Source organism: Bacillus rossius, chromosome 7 (genome assembly GCF_032445375.1).
Source record: "Bacillus rossius redtenbacheri isolate Brsri chromosome 7, Brsri_v3, whole genome shotgun sequence".
Lineage (NCBI taxonomy): Eukaryota > Metazoa > Arthropoda > Insecta > Phasmatodea > Bacillidae > Bacillus > Bacillus rossius.
In genome coordinates this window covers 2,657,743-2,677,939 of record NC_086335.1, presented here as the reverse complement: position 1 = coordinate 2,677,939, position 20,197 = coordinate 2,657,743, and the positions used below count along the sequence as shown (strand labels likewise).

Below are 20,197 nucleotides of genomic sequence, written 5' to 3'. Positions count from 1 at the left end.
GTTTCTAATATGTGAAAAATGAACATATACATATAAATAAATAAATAAATAAATATATATATATATATATATATATATATATATATATATATATATACACATACATACATACATACACACACGTACATATAAATCTATATATATATATACACACACACACACATACATATACACACAAACACACATGTATTAACAACAAAGAATTGTAAGAAAATATTTATAAATGTTGTAATACCCTTGAAGGAAAATTAAAGACTGCTGCAAAAACCTAACTGCAGAGGTTAACACCAGTACAAAGAAAGCTAACAGTGCTGAAGTTCGCGATTCCACTCAACTAAGGCAAATTCTCTCCTGGTTTTACTTTTTTACACCACAATGTGCAATGATGCTGATAGACCCAGAACTTTCCCACACGTGTCTACCACTAAAAAATATAATTCAAGAGTCAACCACCATACAGGCAGCATCAGTCTCTCTGAGAGCCTCCAATGGCCACGGGTAATGACAGAGCTAAAACATAAGGGCCTTCCTACAGGTGTCGGAGGCAAATACGGTACAGGTTGCACCAGGGCCTCTGAGGGTCTGCAATGTGTGCTTTTCATGGTAACTTAAAGGTAATTTAATATTTTGAATAATTGCTTAATTCAATAATAAACATTTAAAAGTAATGCGAGACTCTTAACCAACAACAAATATTTTTGGTAATGGAATCCTTACAAATGGCCAAATTTCAAAGAGAAAGCTGAAGAAATAGCACATAACGAGTACGAGAAGGAAGCGGCACACTCACGGATCTCCAGCTTGACGTCGGGGAAGTCGTCGAAGTTGGAGGTGTCGTCGATGGAGCGCACCTCGACGGGAATGGCGGCCGGCCGCTCGCGGATGTGGTCCCAGTCCACGCCGCGGAAGAACGGGGCCAGCTTCAGCTCGTCCATGCCGCGCTGGGAGCCCAGGCGACGCTCCGCCTCGCAGCAGAACCTCACGATGGTGTCCTTGGCCTCCTCCGAGATGGGCACCTCCGGGGGGAACGTCAGCGTCTCCCGCCAGTTCATCACCTTGCGGTACGTCTCCTGCGGGTTCTCGCTGCAGAAGGGCGGGTAGCCTGTGCACACCCGGGCAGCACTCTCTCCTCACCTTTGTATACATCTGCACCTCTGCACCTTAGCAGCCATACTTGTGCGTTTGCAGTAAATTATATCAACATTACAGATTTACAAACATTTGCCATTACATAAGTCTCTTTTAATGAGTGTCTCTAACATTAACAAAAACATATTAACACACCAAACAGAAAGTTCAGAAATTTTTCAATAATCTTTCGAATGTAGTCACTAGGCATTTTTTATTATTATTAGTAGTAATTCATCCAAAATGTCAAAAAATATGGTTTTTCCCAATTCCTAAAAACTTTCAATTGTCTAAGTTGATGAAAAAATAATTTATTTTCGACAGTTATAAAAAAAATATATAAATTAACTAAACTGTTCAACATCAAAGGCTACACACAACCGTTTAATGCACTGCTACATTCCATATGATGACACACTCTCAGACCATGCTAGAATTGAAATATAAATAATTAGACATATTTAAAGTTTTTAAAACTATAAAATCAACACCTGAAATAATCAAGAGCAGATCTTGGGCGTACTTACCAATGAGCATCTCGTACATGATGACGCCCAAGCTCCACCAATCACAAGCAGGACCATAGCCAGTCTGCAGAAACACTTCGGGCGCTATGTAGTCAGGGGTGCCAACCGTACTGTACGCCAGCGCACGTCGGTTCTTCTTCCAACTCTCTGCCCGTCGCTTGCTGTCCATGGGGCTGGAGGCTGCAAGCCAATCAGAGCGCACTGTGCACCGAGCACACTTAAAGCACGACTGCACATGTGCTTCCCACCCACTGTTACAAACTGTCCTCTCGCGGCCACAGTGACGGACCATGTACGACATACGTGACCATCTAATCCCGAACAAGATTGTTTTATTATTAATTATTGACTGACGTAGGAAAGTCCAAGTTAAAGTTCATATTAACTTAAATCACAATTATGTAAACATGTAGCTGTAGCACTAACTTTAAAAATAAAATATTTTAATGTTGTAATCCATTTTACTCTTACAACTAGGTTTCCAAAACCTTTAGAATGTGTGTGATAACTAAAAAGCCTTCAAAAAATTGAAATATATTTATTATCAATTAAAATTATGTTATTTAATAAGTTTACAAAACTGCAGTATGTTACATTTAAATTCTACTGAATAAGCCTTAAAGGTACAGAACAGGCTTAAATTGGAGAGTTTAAGGGATCTGGTACAGTCATACGTCAGAATAAGTTGAAAATTGGCTCATCTGTTTCATAAATGCTTGCTTATTAATAATACGAAGTGAGCTGGATGGTATACGAGATAGCGGGTGTGATGTCACCTCACGAGGGGAGGCTGTGAGGCCTGCCATGCAGCTGGCTTCTCCCTCCACAGACCGAGGGAAGCAAGCCCCCTCCCCCACAGCCTGCAGCCACGATGCAGCCACGATGCAGCCACGATGCAGCCTCTTACACACCACCATTTGGAACGAAACTCTTTCCGTACGTAATGCATGCTTAGTTTTTAAACTCACTTTTATTACAGTCTGTCGCTAAGTTTTATTATAAAATCTAGCAAATGAGATGTTAGTAGTTTTGTTTGTTTATTATTCATACTCCATATCTTTAGTTTATGATATTAGATTTGAAGATGGCATTTTTTACTATTAATTAAAAAAGTAATATGGATCTGGCAGTTATGGTATGTCTATATTTTAACTCCTACTTTATTATCTTATGATATATAATTTATTGAGTATTTTATTTCCGAATGATATGAATTGTGTGTTTTAAACCTGTATCTAAATCAACGATCAAAAATCTGAAAGACTGGCAACTCAACGTTGTTTTTCCGTACCTGCTACAATCACAAACTACACTGCCATCTATGAATTTACAAATGAAGTAACATGATTGAAAGTGCGTGACAAATGGAATATATTTAAGAAATCGATTGTCAACGGGTTTTTTTCAGGCTCGAGCGGAGGCACTGGACTTGCTTTAAGACTTGTTTACTGCCGGGATGCTCGATATGATTTCAGAACACTGGAAGTTTTTTGTTTGTTTTAAAAACTTCTTATTTCTATTATGGACTATTTTGTACCTGATAATTTCATTTCCTTAAGTCACAGACGTGACACATTACGGTAAAAAAAACCCACATTAAACCAACAATAATATTAAATGACAATTAGATTCACTGCTATTTCTTATTGAATTGAGAGGTTGGAGTTGTGGGGAAGCGGGGAAGCGCTCACTGAAGTCGGACGGCTTGGCCTGGCTGAGGTCGCGGTAGAAGTCGGTGCGGTGCGACTTCTTGAGGCCCGTGCACAGCCCGAAGTCGGACAGCTTGATGTGGCCGCGCGCGTCCAGCAGCAGGTTGTCGGGCTTGATGTCGCGGTGGATGAAGCCCAGCTTGTGGATGGAGTCGATGGCCAGGGCCGTCTCCGCGATGTAGAACTGCGTGCACTCTTCCGACAGCGTGTCCTTCTTCATGAGCAGCGTCATCATGTCGCCTGCACACACGAGCACGCTTGCCAACAGCATTCAACAATCAAGCAACCAGTGCAGATCCTTGAAAGTACTTCAGGGACACCATTGCCTTATTTCTATGCCACCGCTCACATTGCCCAGCTGTCCTATGCACGATGAGAGGCTGGGCCAGTCCAGAGCCTTGCCTTAGAGGCGATACCGCGCTAGAAGCACCAGCGAGGGTCGCACTTATCGTCCCGCCTGAATAGACGGGCTCCTTAAATCCAGCCAGCAAGAGAAACTTAAAAATAGGATAAGCTGAGAGAGAAAGAGATTCTTGGAAGTACATGTATAACTGCCAAACATAACTACTATAAAGAATCAAAACCACTGTTAGGAGATAAAAACCTGTTACGGTTATAAATGGCGCTTGCTGTGAATATTTTGAGATCTTACAATTAATTATTCTGTTTCACAGAAAACTGATAAAACTAAGCAAGAACTCCAGGATGAGAAAAGGTAATTCACTATGTACAATGACAGAAGGACAGTGGTTATGGCACCTATGAGCCTAAGGTATCATAACTATGAGGCCTTATTGTTGTGACAGTCACCATACGACTGAGAGCGGAAAAGTGATAAATGACGTTTCTTATCATAAGTGTCGCGCCTTACATAGTGTGTCGCAACTGTGACTCTACTTTCTAGTAAAACTAGAAACAGCTTCAATTTTCTTAACTCTTAGAAGCCCTGTGGTCTAGTTGTAGTTACCATGACCACACATCAGTCTTCTGATTAACAATCACAATATACTAAAGATTCGAATTTTAATGGTATGAAAATCTAATCATCGCAGCACTTCCAGTTCTGAAATAGCACATGAACATTGCTATAGAAATATACAATGTTATTTTTTAAAAATTTACTGCTTGTAATTGATTTTATTTCATTTATCCTAATAATTTTGACAATGTGTGATTCTCGCATTTAATAATTTCTATCAGCTGAAAATAAATATTAATTCATGTTCCTTGAAACATACAACATTCATTTTGATATAATTGTATTTTGAGAATTCTCAAAAGAAAATGTAATTAATTCTCCATATCAAATGAGTCCTTAAACTTAAGTGGAATATGTGTCCATTCTCTTAAGTATTTTAAATTAAAAAGAGTTCACATCAGTATGCATTTAAAATCAACTTTTTTTCCAAATATATCTTATGCCACATCACAATGTTTTGGGGAAATTAACAGAGAAGCTTATTCTGGCAAATTAAGAAAAATCACAACTAAATGTGGGAAAGGCAGTGATGATGGAACCTCCGGGCAGTAACTCCATGATGAGGCAAAAGTGACATACGTGTATGACGTGGGAAAGACTGTGGTGATGGTACCTCCGGGCAGGAACTCCATGATGAGGCAAAAGTGACATACGTGTGTGATGTGGGAAAGACAGTGGCGATGGTACCTCCGGGCAGGAACTCCATGATGAGGCAAAAGTGACATACGTGTGTAACGTGGGAAAGACAGTGGTAATGGTACCTCCAGGCTGGAACTCCATGATGAGGTAGAGGTGACATACAAGTGTGATGTGGGAAAGACAGTGGTGATGGTACCTCCGGGCAGGAACTCCATGATGAGGCAAAAGTGACATACGTGTGTAACGTGGGAAAGACAGTGGTGATGGTACCTCCAGGCTGGAACTCCATGATGAGGTAGAGGTGACATACGTGTGTGACGTGGGAAAGACAGTGGTGATGGTACCTCCGGGCAGGAACTCCATGATGAGGTAGAGGTTGATGGGGTCCTGGAAGCTGTAGTACATCTTGACCACCCACTGGTGGTCGGCCTCCACCAGCACGTCCCGCTCGGCGCGCACATGCGCCACCTGCTCCTTCTCCAGCATGTCCGCCTTGCGCAGGATCTTCATGGCGTACACGTGGCCCGTGTCCTTCTTCTGCACCAGCCGCACCTCACCGAACGCACCGCGCCCTATCACCTTCAGTGGTTCGAAGTCCTCCACGCCGAGGCGTGACCGCTTCAGCCTCAGGAACTCTGTCTCCTTCTGCGCATGCTGCAGTCGCTTCTCGTGCCGCTGCGACTCGGAGAGGCTGTCGTCCTTCAAGGACTCCTCCAGCTTGGCCAGCCTGCACACAGCACGTCCACGCAGTCAGCACTGCGGCACAAGCTAGTGGCTGGTCATCATACTTGCTTTACAGCACGTCCTGCCTGACACCCCATCCATGCAGTCAGCACTGCGGCACAAGCTAGTGGCTGGTCATCATACTTGCTTTACAGCACGTCCTGCCTGACACCCCATCCATGCAGTCAGCACTGCGGCACAAGCTAGTGGCTGGTCATCATACTTGCTTTACAGCACGTCCTGCCTGACACCCCAGGCAGTCAGCACTGCGGCACAAGCTAGTGGCTGGTCATCATACTTGCTTTACAGCACGTCCTGCCTGACACCCCATCCATGCAGTCAGCACTGCGGCACAAGCTAGTGGCTGGTCATCATACTTGCTTTACAGCACGTCCTGCCTGACACCCCATCCATGCAGTCAGCACTGCGGCACAAGCTAGTGGCTGGTCATCATACTTGCTTTACAGCACGTCCTGCCTGACACCCCATCCATGCAGTCAGCACTGCGGCACAAGCTAGTGGCTGATCATCATACTTGCTTTACAGCACGTCCTGCCTGACACCCCATCCATGCAGTCAGCACTGCGGCACAAGCTAGTGGCTGGTCATCATACTTGCTTTACAGCACGTCCTGCCTGACACCCCATCCATGCAGTCAGCACTGCGGCACAAGCTAGTGGCTGGTCATTATACTTGCTTTACAGCACGTCCTGCCTGACACCCCATCCATGCAGTCAGCACTGCGGCACAAGCTAGTGGCTGATCATCATACTTGCTTTACAGCATGTCCTGCCTAACACCCCATCCATGCAGTCAGCACTGCGGCACAAGCTAGTGGCTGATCATCATACTTGCTTTACAGCATGTCCTGCCTGACACCCCATCCATGCAGTCAGCACTGCGGCACAAGCTAGTGGCTGATCATCATACTTGCTTTACAGCATGTCCTGCCTGACACCCCATCCATGCAGTCAGCACTGCGGCACAAGCTAGTGGCTGGTCATTATACTTGCTTTACAGCATGTCCTGCCTGACACCCCATCCATGCAGTCAGCACTGCGGCACAAGCTAGTGGCTGATCATCATACTTGCTTTACAGCATGTCCTGCCTGACACCCCATCCATGCAGTCAGCACTGCGGCACAAGCTAGTGGCTGGTCATTATACTTGCTTTACAGCATGTCCTGCCTGACACCCCATCCATGCAGTCAGCACTGCGGCACAAGCTAGTGGCTGGTCATCATACTTGCTTTACAGCACGTCCTGCCTGACACCCCATCCATGCAGTCAGCACTGCGGCACAAGCTAGTGGCTGGTCATTATACTTGCTTTACAGCACGTCCTGCCTGACACCCCATCCATGCAGTCAGCACTGCGGCACAAGCTAGTGGCTGATCATCATACTTGCTTTACAGCATGTCCTGCCTGACACCCCATCCATGCAGTCAGCACTGCGGCACAAGCTAGTGGCTGATCATCATACTTGCTTTACAGCATGTCCTGCCTGACACCCCATCCATGCAGTCAGCACTGCGGCACAAGCTAGTGGCTGGTCATTATACTTGCTTTACAGCACGTCCTGCCTGACACCCCATCCATGCAGTCAGCACTGCGGCACAAGCTAGTGGCTGATCATCATACTTGCTTTACAGCATGTCCTGCCTGACACCCCATCCATGCAGTCAGCACTGCGGCACAAGCTAGTCGCTGATCATCATACTTGCTTTACAGCATGTCCTGCCTGACACCCCATCCATGCAGTCAGCACTGCGGCACAAGCTAGTCGCTGATCATCATACTTGCTTTACAGCATGTCCTGCCTGACACCCCATCCATGCAGTCAGCACTGCGGCACAAGCTAGTGGCTGATCATCATACTTGCTTTACAGCATGTCCTGCCTGACAACCCATCCATGCAGTCAGCACTGCGGTACAAGCTAGTGGCTGATCATCATACTTGCTTTACAGCATGTCCTGCCTGACACCCCATCCATGCAGTCAGCACTGCGGCACAAGCTAGTGGCTGATCATCATACTTGCTTTACAGCATGTCCTGCCTGACACCCCATCCATGCAGTCAGCACTGCGGCACAAGCTAGTGGCTGATCATCATACTTGCTTTACAGCATGTCCTGCCTGACACCCCATCCATGCAGTCAGCACTGCGGCACAAGCTAGTGACTGATCATCATACTTGCTTTACAGCACGTCCTGCCTGACACCCCATCCATGCAGTCAGCACTGCGGCACAAGCTAGTGGCTGATCATCATACTTGCTTTACAGCATGTCCTGCCTGACACCCCATCCATGCAGTCAGCACTGCGGCACAAGCTAGTGGCTGGTCATCATACTTGCTTTACAGCACGTCCTGCCTGACACCCCATCCATGCAGTCAGCACTGCGGCACAAGCTAGTGGCTGGTCATCATACTTGCTTTACAGCACGTCCTGCCTGACACCCCATCCATGCAGTCAGCACTGCGGCACAAGCTAGTGGCTGGTCATTATACTTGCTTTACAGCACGTCCTGCCTGACACCCCAGGCAGTCAGCACTGCGGCACAAGCTAGTGGCTGGTCATCATACTTGCTTTACAGCACGTCCTGCCTGACACCCCATCCATGCAGTCAGCACTGCGGCACAAGCTAGTGGCTGGTCATTATACTTGCTTTACAGCACGTCCTGCCTGACACCCCATCCATGCAGTCAGCACTGCGGCACAAGCTAGTGGCTGGTCATCATACTTGCTTTACAGCACGTCCTGCCTGACACCCCATCCATGCAGTCAGCACTGCGGCACAAGCTAGTGGCTGGTCATTATACTTGCTTTACAGCACGTCCTGCCTGACACCCCAGGCAGTCAGCACTGCGGCACAAGCTAGTGGCTGGTCATCATACTTGCTTTACAGCACGTCCTGCCTGACACCCCATCCATGCAGTCAGCACTGCGGCACAAGCTAGTGGCTGATCATCATACTTGCTTTACAGCATGTCCTGCCTGACACCCCATCCATGCAGTCAGCACTGCGGCACAAGCTAGTAGCTGGTCATTATACTTGCTTTACAGTACGTCCTGCCTGACACCCCATCCATGCAGTCAGCACTGCGGCACAAGCTAGTGGCTGGTCATTATACTTGCTTTACAGTACGTCCTGCCTGACACCCCATCCATGCAGTCAGCACTGCGGCACAAGCTAGTAGCTGGTCATTATACTTGCTTTACAGCACGTCCTGCCTGACACCTTAGGCAGTCAGCACTGCGGCACAAGCTAGTGGCTGGTCATCATACTTGCTTTACAGCACGTCCTGCCTGACACCCCATCCATGCAGTCAGCACTGCGGCACAAGCTAGTGGCTGGTCATTATACTTGCTTTACAGCACGTCCTGCCTGACACCCCATCCATGCAGTCAGCACTGCGGCACAAGCTAGTGGCTGGTCATTATACTTGCTTTACAGCACGTCCTGCCTGACACCCCATCCATGCAGTCAGCACTGCGGCACAAGCTAGTGGCTGGTCATTATACTTGCTTTACAGCACGTCCTGCCTGACACCCCATCCATGCAGTCAGCACTGCGGCACAAGCTAGTGGCTGGTCATTATACTTGCTTTACAGCACGTCCTGCCTGACACCCCAGGCAGTCAGACTGGGGCACAAGCAAGTAGCTGGTCATTATACTTGCTTTACACTATTTGTAAACACATAGATGAATGTTGTAACCTTTATCGGATGCTCAGGAATTGCTCTACATACATTTAATGGTAGGCAGGAAATGCCCAAATAAACCATTTTTGTTTCGGTACACTTCCGTTGTGAGCACTCTGCTTCTGCAGCAATTCCCATCCCGCCCGCACACCATGTGGATGTCGGCCATCTCTACTAGTGTCACCCCTGCATTGCAGCACCATACTTACCAGATAGTACACTGCACTAATCGCCTAAAGCCAAACGGGTGAACGTACCAACGTACCACAACCATGCATGTCCGCCTGCTGGTTGCTACTACGCATGGCTGCCTCTGAAAGTCTGCGCACGGTGCAGTTGAACGTCTCGGCGCTGAGACTGCGCATCCTCTCAGCGAGTGGCGTGTACCTGGATGTGCACTACTATTCGTAACTTTCGGTAACGTTTCATGATTATGTATCAGGCACACTTTCTTTCATACAAATTGCTTGGCTTGGCATTCCCTGCCACACATTAAATTTAGGCCCACAAATTTCCAAACAACCTCTTTTCCCTAATACAATATTTCAGAACAGCATAAAAGAATTTGTTCAATCTAAAAGCAGAGTGAATCTGAGTGAGCTTTTAACATGTTACCCCGAAGGAGTCCAGCTTGCTGGATCAAGGTTAAACTTCAGGGTTCGTGGGCCGAACATCCGGGTCATTCAGTCCAAGCCATTTCAGGAATTTTTCAGTTTTGTAAAATTTCCTTTTTTATGTTCAGGACTGCATTGTATTGTCCCTTTACCTACATGATTCAGAAGGAAGTTAATAACCACCGCAGATTCGTCTAATAAGTCCCAGTAGGCCTGGTCGTCTTGCCCATGACGACCGCTGGAGATTACAACCAGCTTCGGGCCGTCATCCTGTCATCCTGTCATCCTGTCATCCTGTCATCCTATCATCCTGTTATCCTGTCATCCTCTGAGTGACATTGCACAACAATGAAACAATAGGTCTCTGCATGGTAGTAACTGTGTGTTATGTTGATCAGCTCCTTATAAATACTAAATGTACGTTTTGTGATGACCCAAAATGCAGGCAAATTCAGGAAATTGGTATTTAAGGTGAATTATATTTAGCACTATCAGCTGTGGACATTATTAAGACTATTTAATGCTATGATGTACGGTAAGAAGAAAACATTTGCATGGAATATGGCAGACATTTACATGACGCGCGATACCATAGCTGCATTGTCGAGGCCTTGATTGTAAAACCGTAACTACAGAATAAATACGAATGTTAGTTACTTAATGGCAAGGTAATGGTATCCGTAACAGAAACAGAAGATGATATCTTATATCATGATTGATCATAAATAAGGTATTACACATGCCTGTGTTATGTTGTATCTTAAACGTATTGTTAAAGATTGCATATTTTATATAATGGCAATATTATATCATATAATCGGAAACCAATATACCAAACAAGTTTGCAGATTTTCACGCTTATATATATTAACTGAATTAATTTATTTTATATAGTGTTATATTAAATGATAAATAACTGTTTGGGAACCTTGGTAGAAGGCAGAAAAAAATGAAAAAAATTAAAAAAATTAAAAAAAATTTTAAAAAAATTCCTTTCGGCGTAGGTAGATTTCGACGTACCTATTTCTTCTGGAATTTTTTTCGAAACTTCTATAATCTAATGAAAAATTTTAAGAACTTAAAGTACATAACATCCTATATGTTCTACAATATTCCAAAATAACCGATTAAAATTTTTCTCATATTCAATGCAGCAAAAATATTTTGAATGTTTTTAACTCAATGCATCCAGCATTGAATATCGTAACGTATTTCATATTATGCATACTAAGGTAGTTATGTAATTATTTTTGACCTCCAAACACTATTTTTCATACCTTGCACTAATATGTGGAGGTATAATTTTTTATTTGGACAAAGGTTTAAGGTATTTTTAAAAATTTTAAAAATAAATTCCAATAAATTTAATACCAAGAAATATATTTATTTAAATATCGACTCCTGTTTTACAGTAACAGTTCTTTTCATTAAAAATTGTTTCAGAAGGTTTTAGATAAAGTTTAGGAGCTTTCCAATAAATTATAACTATCTGATAGTATATCTACTACAAAAAGTAATGACTTGTTTTACTACCCATGTTATACCCACCCTTATAGTAATTAATGGTTTGGTACATACAATTTACTTTATACAAATGTTTTCAACAATACTCAAAATGTTAAAACAAAATAAACATTAATTCGATAGTGTACATGGCAGGGAAGTTTTATATTTTTATTTTATTATTTTAACACGAGGTTTTTTCAACCCCTTGCAGTATTAGTTTGTATTGTTTCAGAGGAAGTTTTAGATAAAATATATAAGATTTACAAACAATGTGAACGGATTTGATGGTGCCCCTACTAAGGGAATTATTAATTTCTTTTTTTATTATAACCCCCCTTTATCCACCCCTTGCAGCATTGGTTGATTGTATCAACAATTATTTCAGATAAAATATTTGATAATATTTATAAGATTTATAAACAATTAGAACAGATTTGATAGAGTGCCTACTAAGGGAGTTATTAAAAATTTGTCATTCAACCCCCGATTATTCCACCCGTTGCAGTAATGGTTGGCCGTTTAAAAATTTATTTCAGACGAATATTGCAGATAATAATTTAAGGTTTTAAAATATAACAAACAGACTTAAGTGTGTATATGGTAAGGAATTACGATTTATTTTTTAATTATACCCCTTTATTTTGTCAACCCCCTGAAATAGTGGTTCGTCTTATAATAAATTGTTTCAGACAAAAGTTTTAGATAAAAATTATACGATTTTGAAATAACTGAACAGATTTGATAATTTAACTAATAAGGGAGTTAGGATTTTTTTTTTAATTCCACCCATTTGTTCAACTCCTTGTAGCAACGGTTCGTCTAATCAAAAACTAGTTCACAAAAGTTTTAGAAAGAAATTATAAGATTTACAAACAATTTGAACGAATCTGATGGGAATTACGATATTTTGTTGTCATCCAACCATTGTTTATTCCACTCCTTGCAGTAATGGCTGGTCGTATAAAAAATTATTTCAGACGAAAGTTGTAGATAATAATAGAAGGTTTTACCATAAAACAGAACAGATATAGTATACAATAAAACAGAATGGATATGATTTTTTTTAAATTATACCCTTTATATTTTCAACTTCCTGGAACAATGGCTCGTCTTATCAAAAACTGTTTTGGACAAAAGTTTTAATAAAAATGTGATTTACAAACTTTTCAAATGGATTTTATAGTGTTTCTACTAAGGGAGTTATGATTGATTGTTCATTTTACCCCTCTTTTATCAACCCCTTGTAACAATGGTTAATACATACAAATGGCTGTGATATTTTCCATATTATGTGAGTTACAGCGATTTTTGTTTTCCAAAAAACCTTTCCCATTTATACCCCTATGGTAGGATATTGCCTATTAACTAACTCGACCCAGATTTTCCACTATTAGAACTTATATATCAGTTTGGAAGTGAGTTGTGAAAAATTGCGACAACTAAGTATAGTGTCCACAAAATTGTGATGTATAAACTTTTGAGTTGACGATGGTTTTGGAGTCTACGGACCATGAAACGAAAAACTATATAAAAATTTTTCGAAAGTAGCACCATGGTAACGGCTACATTAGGTAGTATTTCTCTGATATCTACCTAATTGCACCTAACAACTCTTTTGGCTGAAAGAGAAAACCCAGAAGATAATCATACAGTTATACAATTTTGAATTTTAACGTCTATAAATTTAGATAATTTAATGTGTACTTTATTGAGTTTTTCAATATCAGAATTGTTATTACTGTTCCAAATAATAGATCTATATTTAAGTTAGGATCTAATCAGAGCTAAATCGAGACATAACAGAATCAACCTTTATCTAATTCTATTAGAATTAGGTAGCCTATATATGGGATTCGATGTAAACATCAAAATAAAACTTGGAAAAAAATAAAATACATAGATATTTTACATAATGAGATTTAATAATACGGTTGTATCGGTTTTGTATTCAAAAGCAACTAAATGGATTTTTCATGTAAATATTATAATAATTGTTTTGTCATTATTAAGTTGAAACAAGTTCTACTTTCCAGTAGAGGGTTTTGGAACTGTGCTTATATATCGTCAATGTAGATGTTGGTAAGTAGAGCTCAAAGAGTACCTCCTTGAGGGAACTCAGAACTAGAGATAAAATTGTTTACTGTTACATAAAAGTGAATTTCTTTTTTTAGATTACTCGAAAACCATTTAATATATCTGAAACTTAAACAAAATATAGCTACTTCATTTAGAGAAATTTGATGATTTACCGTATCAAATGCCTTTGCTAAGTCAAATTAACTTGCATCAACTTACCACGTGATATACCTTCAGACAAAATAGGGTTTAGAAAAGATAGGTACTAAGTTGGTAATTGTCGGTTTACCAGTTTAAAACTGATGCTAATGTGGAGCATCTGAAAGTCTCTCTTTTTTTTTTTTTTTTTTAGATTGAATCAATATTTTGAAATATTATTTTATCCAAGACTTTATCAAATCAATTCAAAAGTGATATAGGCCTATATTTGAAACATTTAACGTGTTATCTTTTTTATGTATGGGGGTGACCTTAACAAGCTTCCATTCCAGGGTACAAACCACAATCAATAATTTTATTAAAGATGTACTGTAGAAGAATAACGAGGTGCCGAGAGCATCCTTTTATACCAAAAATTTGGAATGTCATAAGGACATGTTAATAGTGTTGATTCTAAGGTTTTTATACTATAAAGAACCAGACTCTCAGAAATATATCACAGATATACAATCATTTGTATAGATAGGAACTGGTGTATTAGATTTGTGTGTTGGCGTTACAAAAACACTAAAAAAAAAAATAATCAGCATAATAGTTAGCAATAAGGTCTGGGTCATTTATGTCAGAATAATTAACCCGCAGAGATGGTTGCTGTGCATAGCCATTTCTCGTAATACATACGTAGCTCCAGATTTTTTTGTTTTTGTTTTTTGGGATTCCGCTTGATTTTGTTGTTTACATTTTGACGTGACAACGTCTAATAAAACGATGAACGCCGGCTGCAGGCACGAAAAAGTGTCCCGTTACGCACATTGTTCCGTTACGCTGTATCCCGCTACGCTCATTGTTCTGTTACGCTGTGTCCCGTTACGCTCATTGTACGCTTGCGCCGCACCGACAGAAGTGAAAACTTAAAACTTTGTTTATAAATGTGTAATATGAAATAATTTCTACGTCAAATGTACGTAAGAAAATGAACCTGATTACTAGTATAATTACAAGTATTTATTCTTTTGTTACTAAAAAAGTAGCATCTGTCGGCGAGTGCAGTAATAATAGATTATGTTACAATTGACTAAAAAATTATGGTGATTCATACAATTGATGATAGATATTTGATTACAGTTTATTTATATGAAAACTTGTTCATAATTATATTTAAACTTTATAGCTAAACGCCAGTTTTTAAAATTGATTACAAATATCTACACTTCGTAGATTGTTTATAAAGTGAAGTGAAAAGTTAATGTGGTTTTCATTGCTTAATACAACAACAATTTCGACAATAAAGGTTAATTATTCTTGCATTTTAAAAATCTGATTACTAGTATAATTTCAAGTATTTATTCTTTTATTGTTAAAATAAAAATTAAACTAATATTTTATTCATAAAAGTATGCAATCATTTCATCAATGTTTTGTTATGACGTCACGATAAACTATCGTTCGTAAACCGACTTTACAGACAACAAATTTTTTAATCCATATTTTCTATCTCTAGAGATGATAAATTTAGACTCTTTCCGATACTAAGAAAACAAAGAATAATAATGATTCATGTGTTTGTATAATTTATTGTAAATTTTTTATTTCAATTACTGAATAAGTTGTTTCGAGTACCAATGTAGCTATCAAGGATTGGTTTTCAAAGACTTTTGGGTGAAGTTGTTTATACAATTATCCACCACGGAAGTTACGAAATCTACCATTAAATTTAAATGGCACGAATTACAAACGGTTGTACAGTTATGTTCATTACGAGCATTATATAGGTCAAGGTACTCACAAAACTTACAAATTATAAACTAAAAGGAGACATTTAATTCCTAGTCCCAAATGTTCAGTTTCATGTTGATCTCAATGCAGGATGAGGTAGGTCTTCACTGACTAGTGAATCCAGAGCAGTACAACAGTGGGGAATATCGAGGAACGAGGACACGGCAGGGCTCACCTCTGTTTGCGCTCTATGTGCTGGGCTATGAGGTTGCTGTAGTAGTTCTCCAGGGTGACCTTGGCCTTGGTGGCCTTGTCCAGAGTGTGGCCGCTGAACCTGATAGTGTTCTCCGTGGCCGTCATCTCCAGGACACCTGCAAGCAGGAGCACACCGCGCTTCAGACACACTGCGACACACCTGTCCAAGTGATGCTTCACGTTCACTGTACTTGGGCATGGACTCAGTGATCAAGATTGATTCAGACTGAGGTTATGAGATCTACAAGTTGGCAATCTTGGCCATCGATAATAGTAAACTATAGAAATATCTATAGACAATGATGAAAAACTTGTTTGCCAGGTCAGACAAATGTGCAGTTTAAAAACTGAGAACTTATTGTGCCAGAAAGTAACAAATCCGAAACCAACGGCATACAGGCGATGAGATAGGGCGCCACTTCTCTCAGGGAGAGTGAACAAGAGCTCTGCATCGTGACAGACAGAATAACACTGTCAGAGGTTGTCAGATGTAAGTACTGGGGGATGGATGGGATCACGCAGTCAGCACCCGCTATCTTCCTGCTAGAATCAGTCTCGTTTGGTTGTGTGCAGTCGCAGCTACATAGCATCATTTTTATCACGGAATAGCCGCCAAACAGATGGCGAATGTTATAGATTAGCATGTTATGGTACATTCACTACAATCACAGCAAGTGGGGTTCCAAGACACACATTCAAAAGAAGTTGGTCGGACATCAAATAATAGTAAAAATAGTTCACATTTTTAAGCATTAAAATAAAAGAAACCATATATAAATAAATGACTCGATAGCTGAATATAATCTCTTCTCTAGTAGGGATTAAAACAGATTTTTTAAATCAATAACAAACATTGTGCACAGAATTCTCGAAACCAGTTTATTTTGAGGCACTACTCATTAAGTCCAAAACCAATGCTTCACTTAGCGAATAAGCTGCGAGAGTAAAGAAAGTTCACCTCAGTCGATATAACTATTAAGAAACATAGTTATGATATGCTCCGGCCTTTTTATCTAAAATTAAATAAATGTGTGATGGTTTAACACAGGCATAATTAGCTTAGTTCAAGTACCGTTTAATATTGTTTTAGACATCTATGTCATATTATAAACATTTTGATATTAGCTACTGAATAGAGTGAATGTAAGGTAAAAAGTAAATTTATATACTTGTTCTTAAAGTTACATCAAATTTAACATGATTTGACAATTGAGCTTTGAAGAAACTTAAGAAAAAATCTGCAACCATTAGTAGTGCCATGCTCCACTCCCAGAAAGTACTATGTCAGTAAGACTAACTCACTCGATGCATGTGTTTGTTGTATTAAAAATCCCTAAAACGGCTGTATAAACCAACACGTGGTTGTAATGACTACAGTTGGACGAGACGGACAGCCGCTGGCTCGTGGGAACCTGCCCGGCAGAGCCTCCCACGAGATCCAGGGCGGCAGCGGTCACGACTCGACCGTGCTCGAGCCGGCGCGCCGACGCCAGGCCTGCATGCGTACTTTCAAACACTCCCCAGGGGTTGTTCAGCCGAAAATACTAACTGAGATTTGGGGAGAAACTCTGAAGGCTCGCCGAGTGGCCGCGGTCGGCGGGGGTGAGCGACGTCACTGGGTCAAGGGAGTGTACATGCCCGTCCAGTCAGTTGGCCGCAACACCCTGCATGACAGCTCCTTCTGTCCCATCCAACACTTCTCACCTCGAACTATCCCCTGATCCACAAGTGATCTCGCTGGCTGGAAGCATGACAGTTGATCCCCACAGTTGCTGGCTTGAACTAGGGCGACCAAAGGAACGTCAGCCATGGCTTCAATCGCATGGTTAAATTCCAGCACGATATGGTGTGTGTGCTTTAACCCTGGGAAACACCCAGGTCCTCGGAAAAAAGAAGAACAGTTATCAGAGCAGTCCACGGCAGTCAGGTCAGAAGGCTACGAGCGAGAAGGCTGCATCGGCGAGCCACTACATGACCTCCATGTCGGCCAACTCTCCCAGCTACTGCTGCTAGCCCAGCAAGTAGCGCCTTGCTCGGCATCGCCCATGCCTACTAGCCAGGTGACTACGGGGAAGGCAGCACCGAGAGCGAGTGGCGGGTGCGCAACCCGACACCCAGAGCTCAGGGTTGCGTAGTACGCATCCTCTCATGAAGAAGCCAAGGAAGCCAACACGAATGGGAGGCTCGCAGCAACAGACCTCTCGCTACGACCAGCAGAGAACAGCAGGGGCGCGAGAGGGCCTGACAGGAAATTAAGACGAGTACTCCGAGTGGTTTGATCCGCGCAGTGGGCGGGAGTGCATGAGCGAGTAATGCCTTTTGCATTCAGATGAAGTTAAACTTGGTTAGTAGGAAAGTCTAAGAGTAAAGACCCAAAGAGGCCTCGATTTTCAATAAGTGAAAATCAACTTTCGTACTGTCTAGGCCTGTGAGCCGGAGATTGATGAAGTCAAGTAAACATCAATAAGACTAATGTAAACAGTTGCGACGTGGGGACTAGCGCCCGAAGAAACTAGACAGTAAATTCAATAAAGTACAGGATGATCGTAAAGTAGCGCACACGAAGGTGAAGGGTGTAATATGTGGTATCATTACTCATAACATTATATGCCCCGGTGGGGGGGGGGGGGGATGAAGATAAAAAGTATATTGCGAGTCCCTTGAGTACTTTTGAGAACATTTAACGGTTGTTTCATGCATAAATAATCTTCTGAAAACACACGTTTAAACAATTTTTGTTCTTGTCGCTTCCGCCATGTTCTAAAGGCCAGGGACCCTTCCCTGATCCCTCCGAGGGAGGTGTGTGTGTCGCCAGCCACACCCACCTGGAAGCCGAGTCTGGAGAGTTCTGGGGTCGTCGCCTCGGGGCAAGGGACACGCGGTGTCCGGGTGTTCCCGCGCTTCCGAGCAGAGAGTAGTGGTGACCTGCGCGGAGGCTGGCAGCGGCAGTAGCGGCGAGGTGGTTGTCGAGCACTGTGACCGGCAGAGGAGCGAGCCACTGTCGAGCCGAGCTCCAGTGTGCAGGCTAGTGTGTGAGTGATCGGCGTGAGACTGATGTTGCAGACAGCGAGGGTAGTTACCTGGGCGGCGGCTGGTAGCAGCAGTAGCGGCGAGGTGGTCGTCGAGCACTGTGACCGGCAGAGGAGCGAGCCACTGTCGAGCCGAGCTCCAGTGTGCAGGCTAGTGTGTGTGAGTGATCGGCGTGAGACTGATGTTGCAGACAGCGAAGGTAGTTACCTGCGCGGCGGCTGGTAGCTGCAGTAGCGGCGAGGTGGTCGTCGAGCACTGTGACCGGCAGAGGAGCGAGCCACTGTCGAGCCGAGCTCCAGTGTGCAGGCTAGTGTGTGTGAGTGATCGGCGTGAGACTGATGTTGCAGACAGCGAGGGTAGTTACCTGCGCGGCGGCTGGTAGCGGCAGTAGCGGCGAGGTGGTCGTCGAGCACTGTGACCGGCAGAGGAGCGAGCCACTGTCGAGCCGAGCTCCAGTGTGCAGGCTAGTGAGTGTGAGTGATCGGCGTGAGACTGATGTTGCAGACAGCGAGGGTAGTTACCTGCGCGGCGGCTGGTAGCGGCAGTAGCGGAGAGGTGGTCGTCGAGCACTGAGACCGGCAGAGGAGCGAGCCACTGTCGAGCCGAGCTCCAGTGTGCAGGCTAGTGTGTGTGAGTGATCGGCGTGAGACTGGTGTTATAGACAGAGAGAGTAGTTACCTGCGCGGCGGCTGGTAGCGGCAGTAGCGGCAGTAGCGGCAGTAGCGGCGAGGTGGTCGTCGAGCACTGTGACCGGCAGAGGAGCGAGCCACTGTCGGGCCGAGCTCCAGTGTGCAGGCTAGTGTGTGTGAGTGATCGGCGTGAGACTGATGTTGCAGACAGCGAGGGTAGTTACCTGCGCGGCGGCTGGTAGCGGCAGTAGCGGCGAGGTGGTCGTCGAGCACTGTGACCGGCAGAGGAGCGAGCCACTGTCGAGCCGAGCTCCAGTGTGCAGGCTAGTGTGTGAGTGATCGGCGTGAGACTGATGTTGCAGACAGCGAGGGTAGTGACCTGCACGGCGGCTGGTAGCGGCAGTAGCGGCGAGGTGGTCGTCGAGCACTGTGACCGGCAGAGGAGCGAGCCACTGTCGAGCCGAGCTCCAGTGTGCAGGCTAGTGTGTGTGAGTGATCGGCGTGAGACTGATGTTGCAGACAGCGAGGGTAGTTACCTGCGCGGCGGCTGGTAGTGGCAGTACCGGCGAGCTGGTCGTCGAGCACTGTGACCGGCAGAGGAGCGAGCCACTGTCGAGCCGAGCTCCAGTGTGCAGGCTAGTGTGTGAGTGATCGGCGTGAGACTGATGTTGCAGACAGCGAGGGTAGTGACCTGCGCGGCGGCTGGTAGCGGCAGTAGCGGCAGTAGCGGCAGTAGCGGCGAGGTGGTCGTCGAGCACTGTGACCGGCAGAGGAGCGAGCCACTGTCGAGCCGAGCTCCAGT

The 20,197-nt window shown here is 43.5% G+C and overlaps 1 protein-coding gene across 14 annotated transcripts in view; it reads right to left on the bottom strand.

The window, feature by feature from the left end:
• Window positions 1–20,197, bottom strand: part of LOC134533641 (serine/threonine-protein kinase tricornered) — a 455,610-nt gene that overhangs the window by 20,215 nt on the left and 415,198 nt on the right. For 9 of the 14 annotated variants that reach the window (XM_063371161.1, XM_063371157.1, XM_063371162.1 and 6 more), the window contains 5 exons: window positions 15,717–15,852; window positions 5,327–5,709; window positions 3,347–3,604; window positions 1,656–1,856; window positions 791–1,102 (listed from right to left, as the gene is read on the bottom strand). In XM_063371161.1, coding sequence (XP_063227231.1) covers window positions 791–1,102; window positions 1,656–1,856; window positions 3,347–3,604; window positions 5,327–5,709; window positions 15,717–15,852 — 1,290 coding nt within the window. Of the gene's footprint in view, window positions 1–790; window positions 1,103–1,655; window positions 1,857–3,346; window positions 3,605–4,956; window positions 5,710–15,716; window positions 15,853–20,197 lie in introns of those variants that run through there. The other 5 variants (XM_063371165.1, XM_063371155.1, XM_063371160.1 and 2 more) reach the window with 3 other exon arrangements.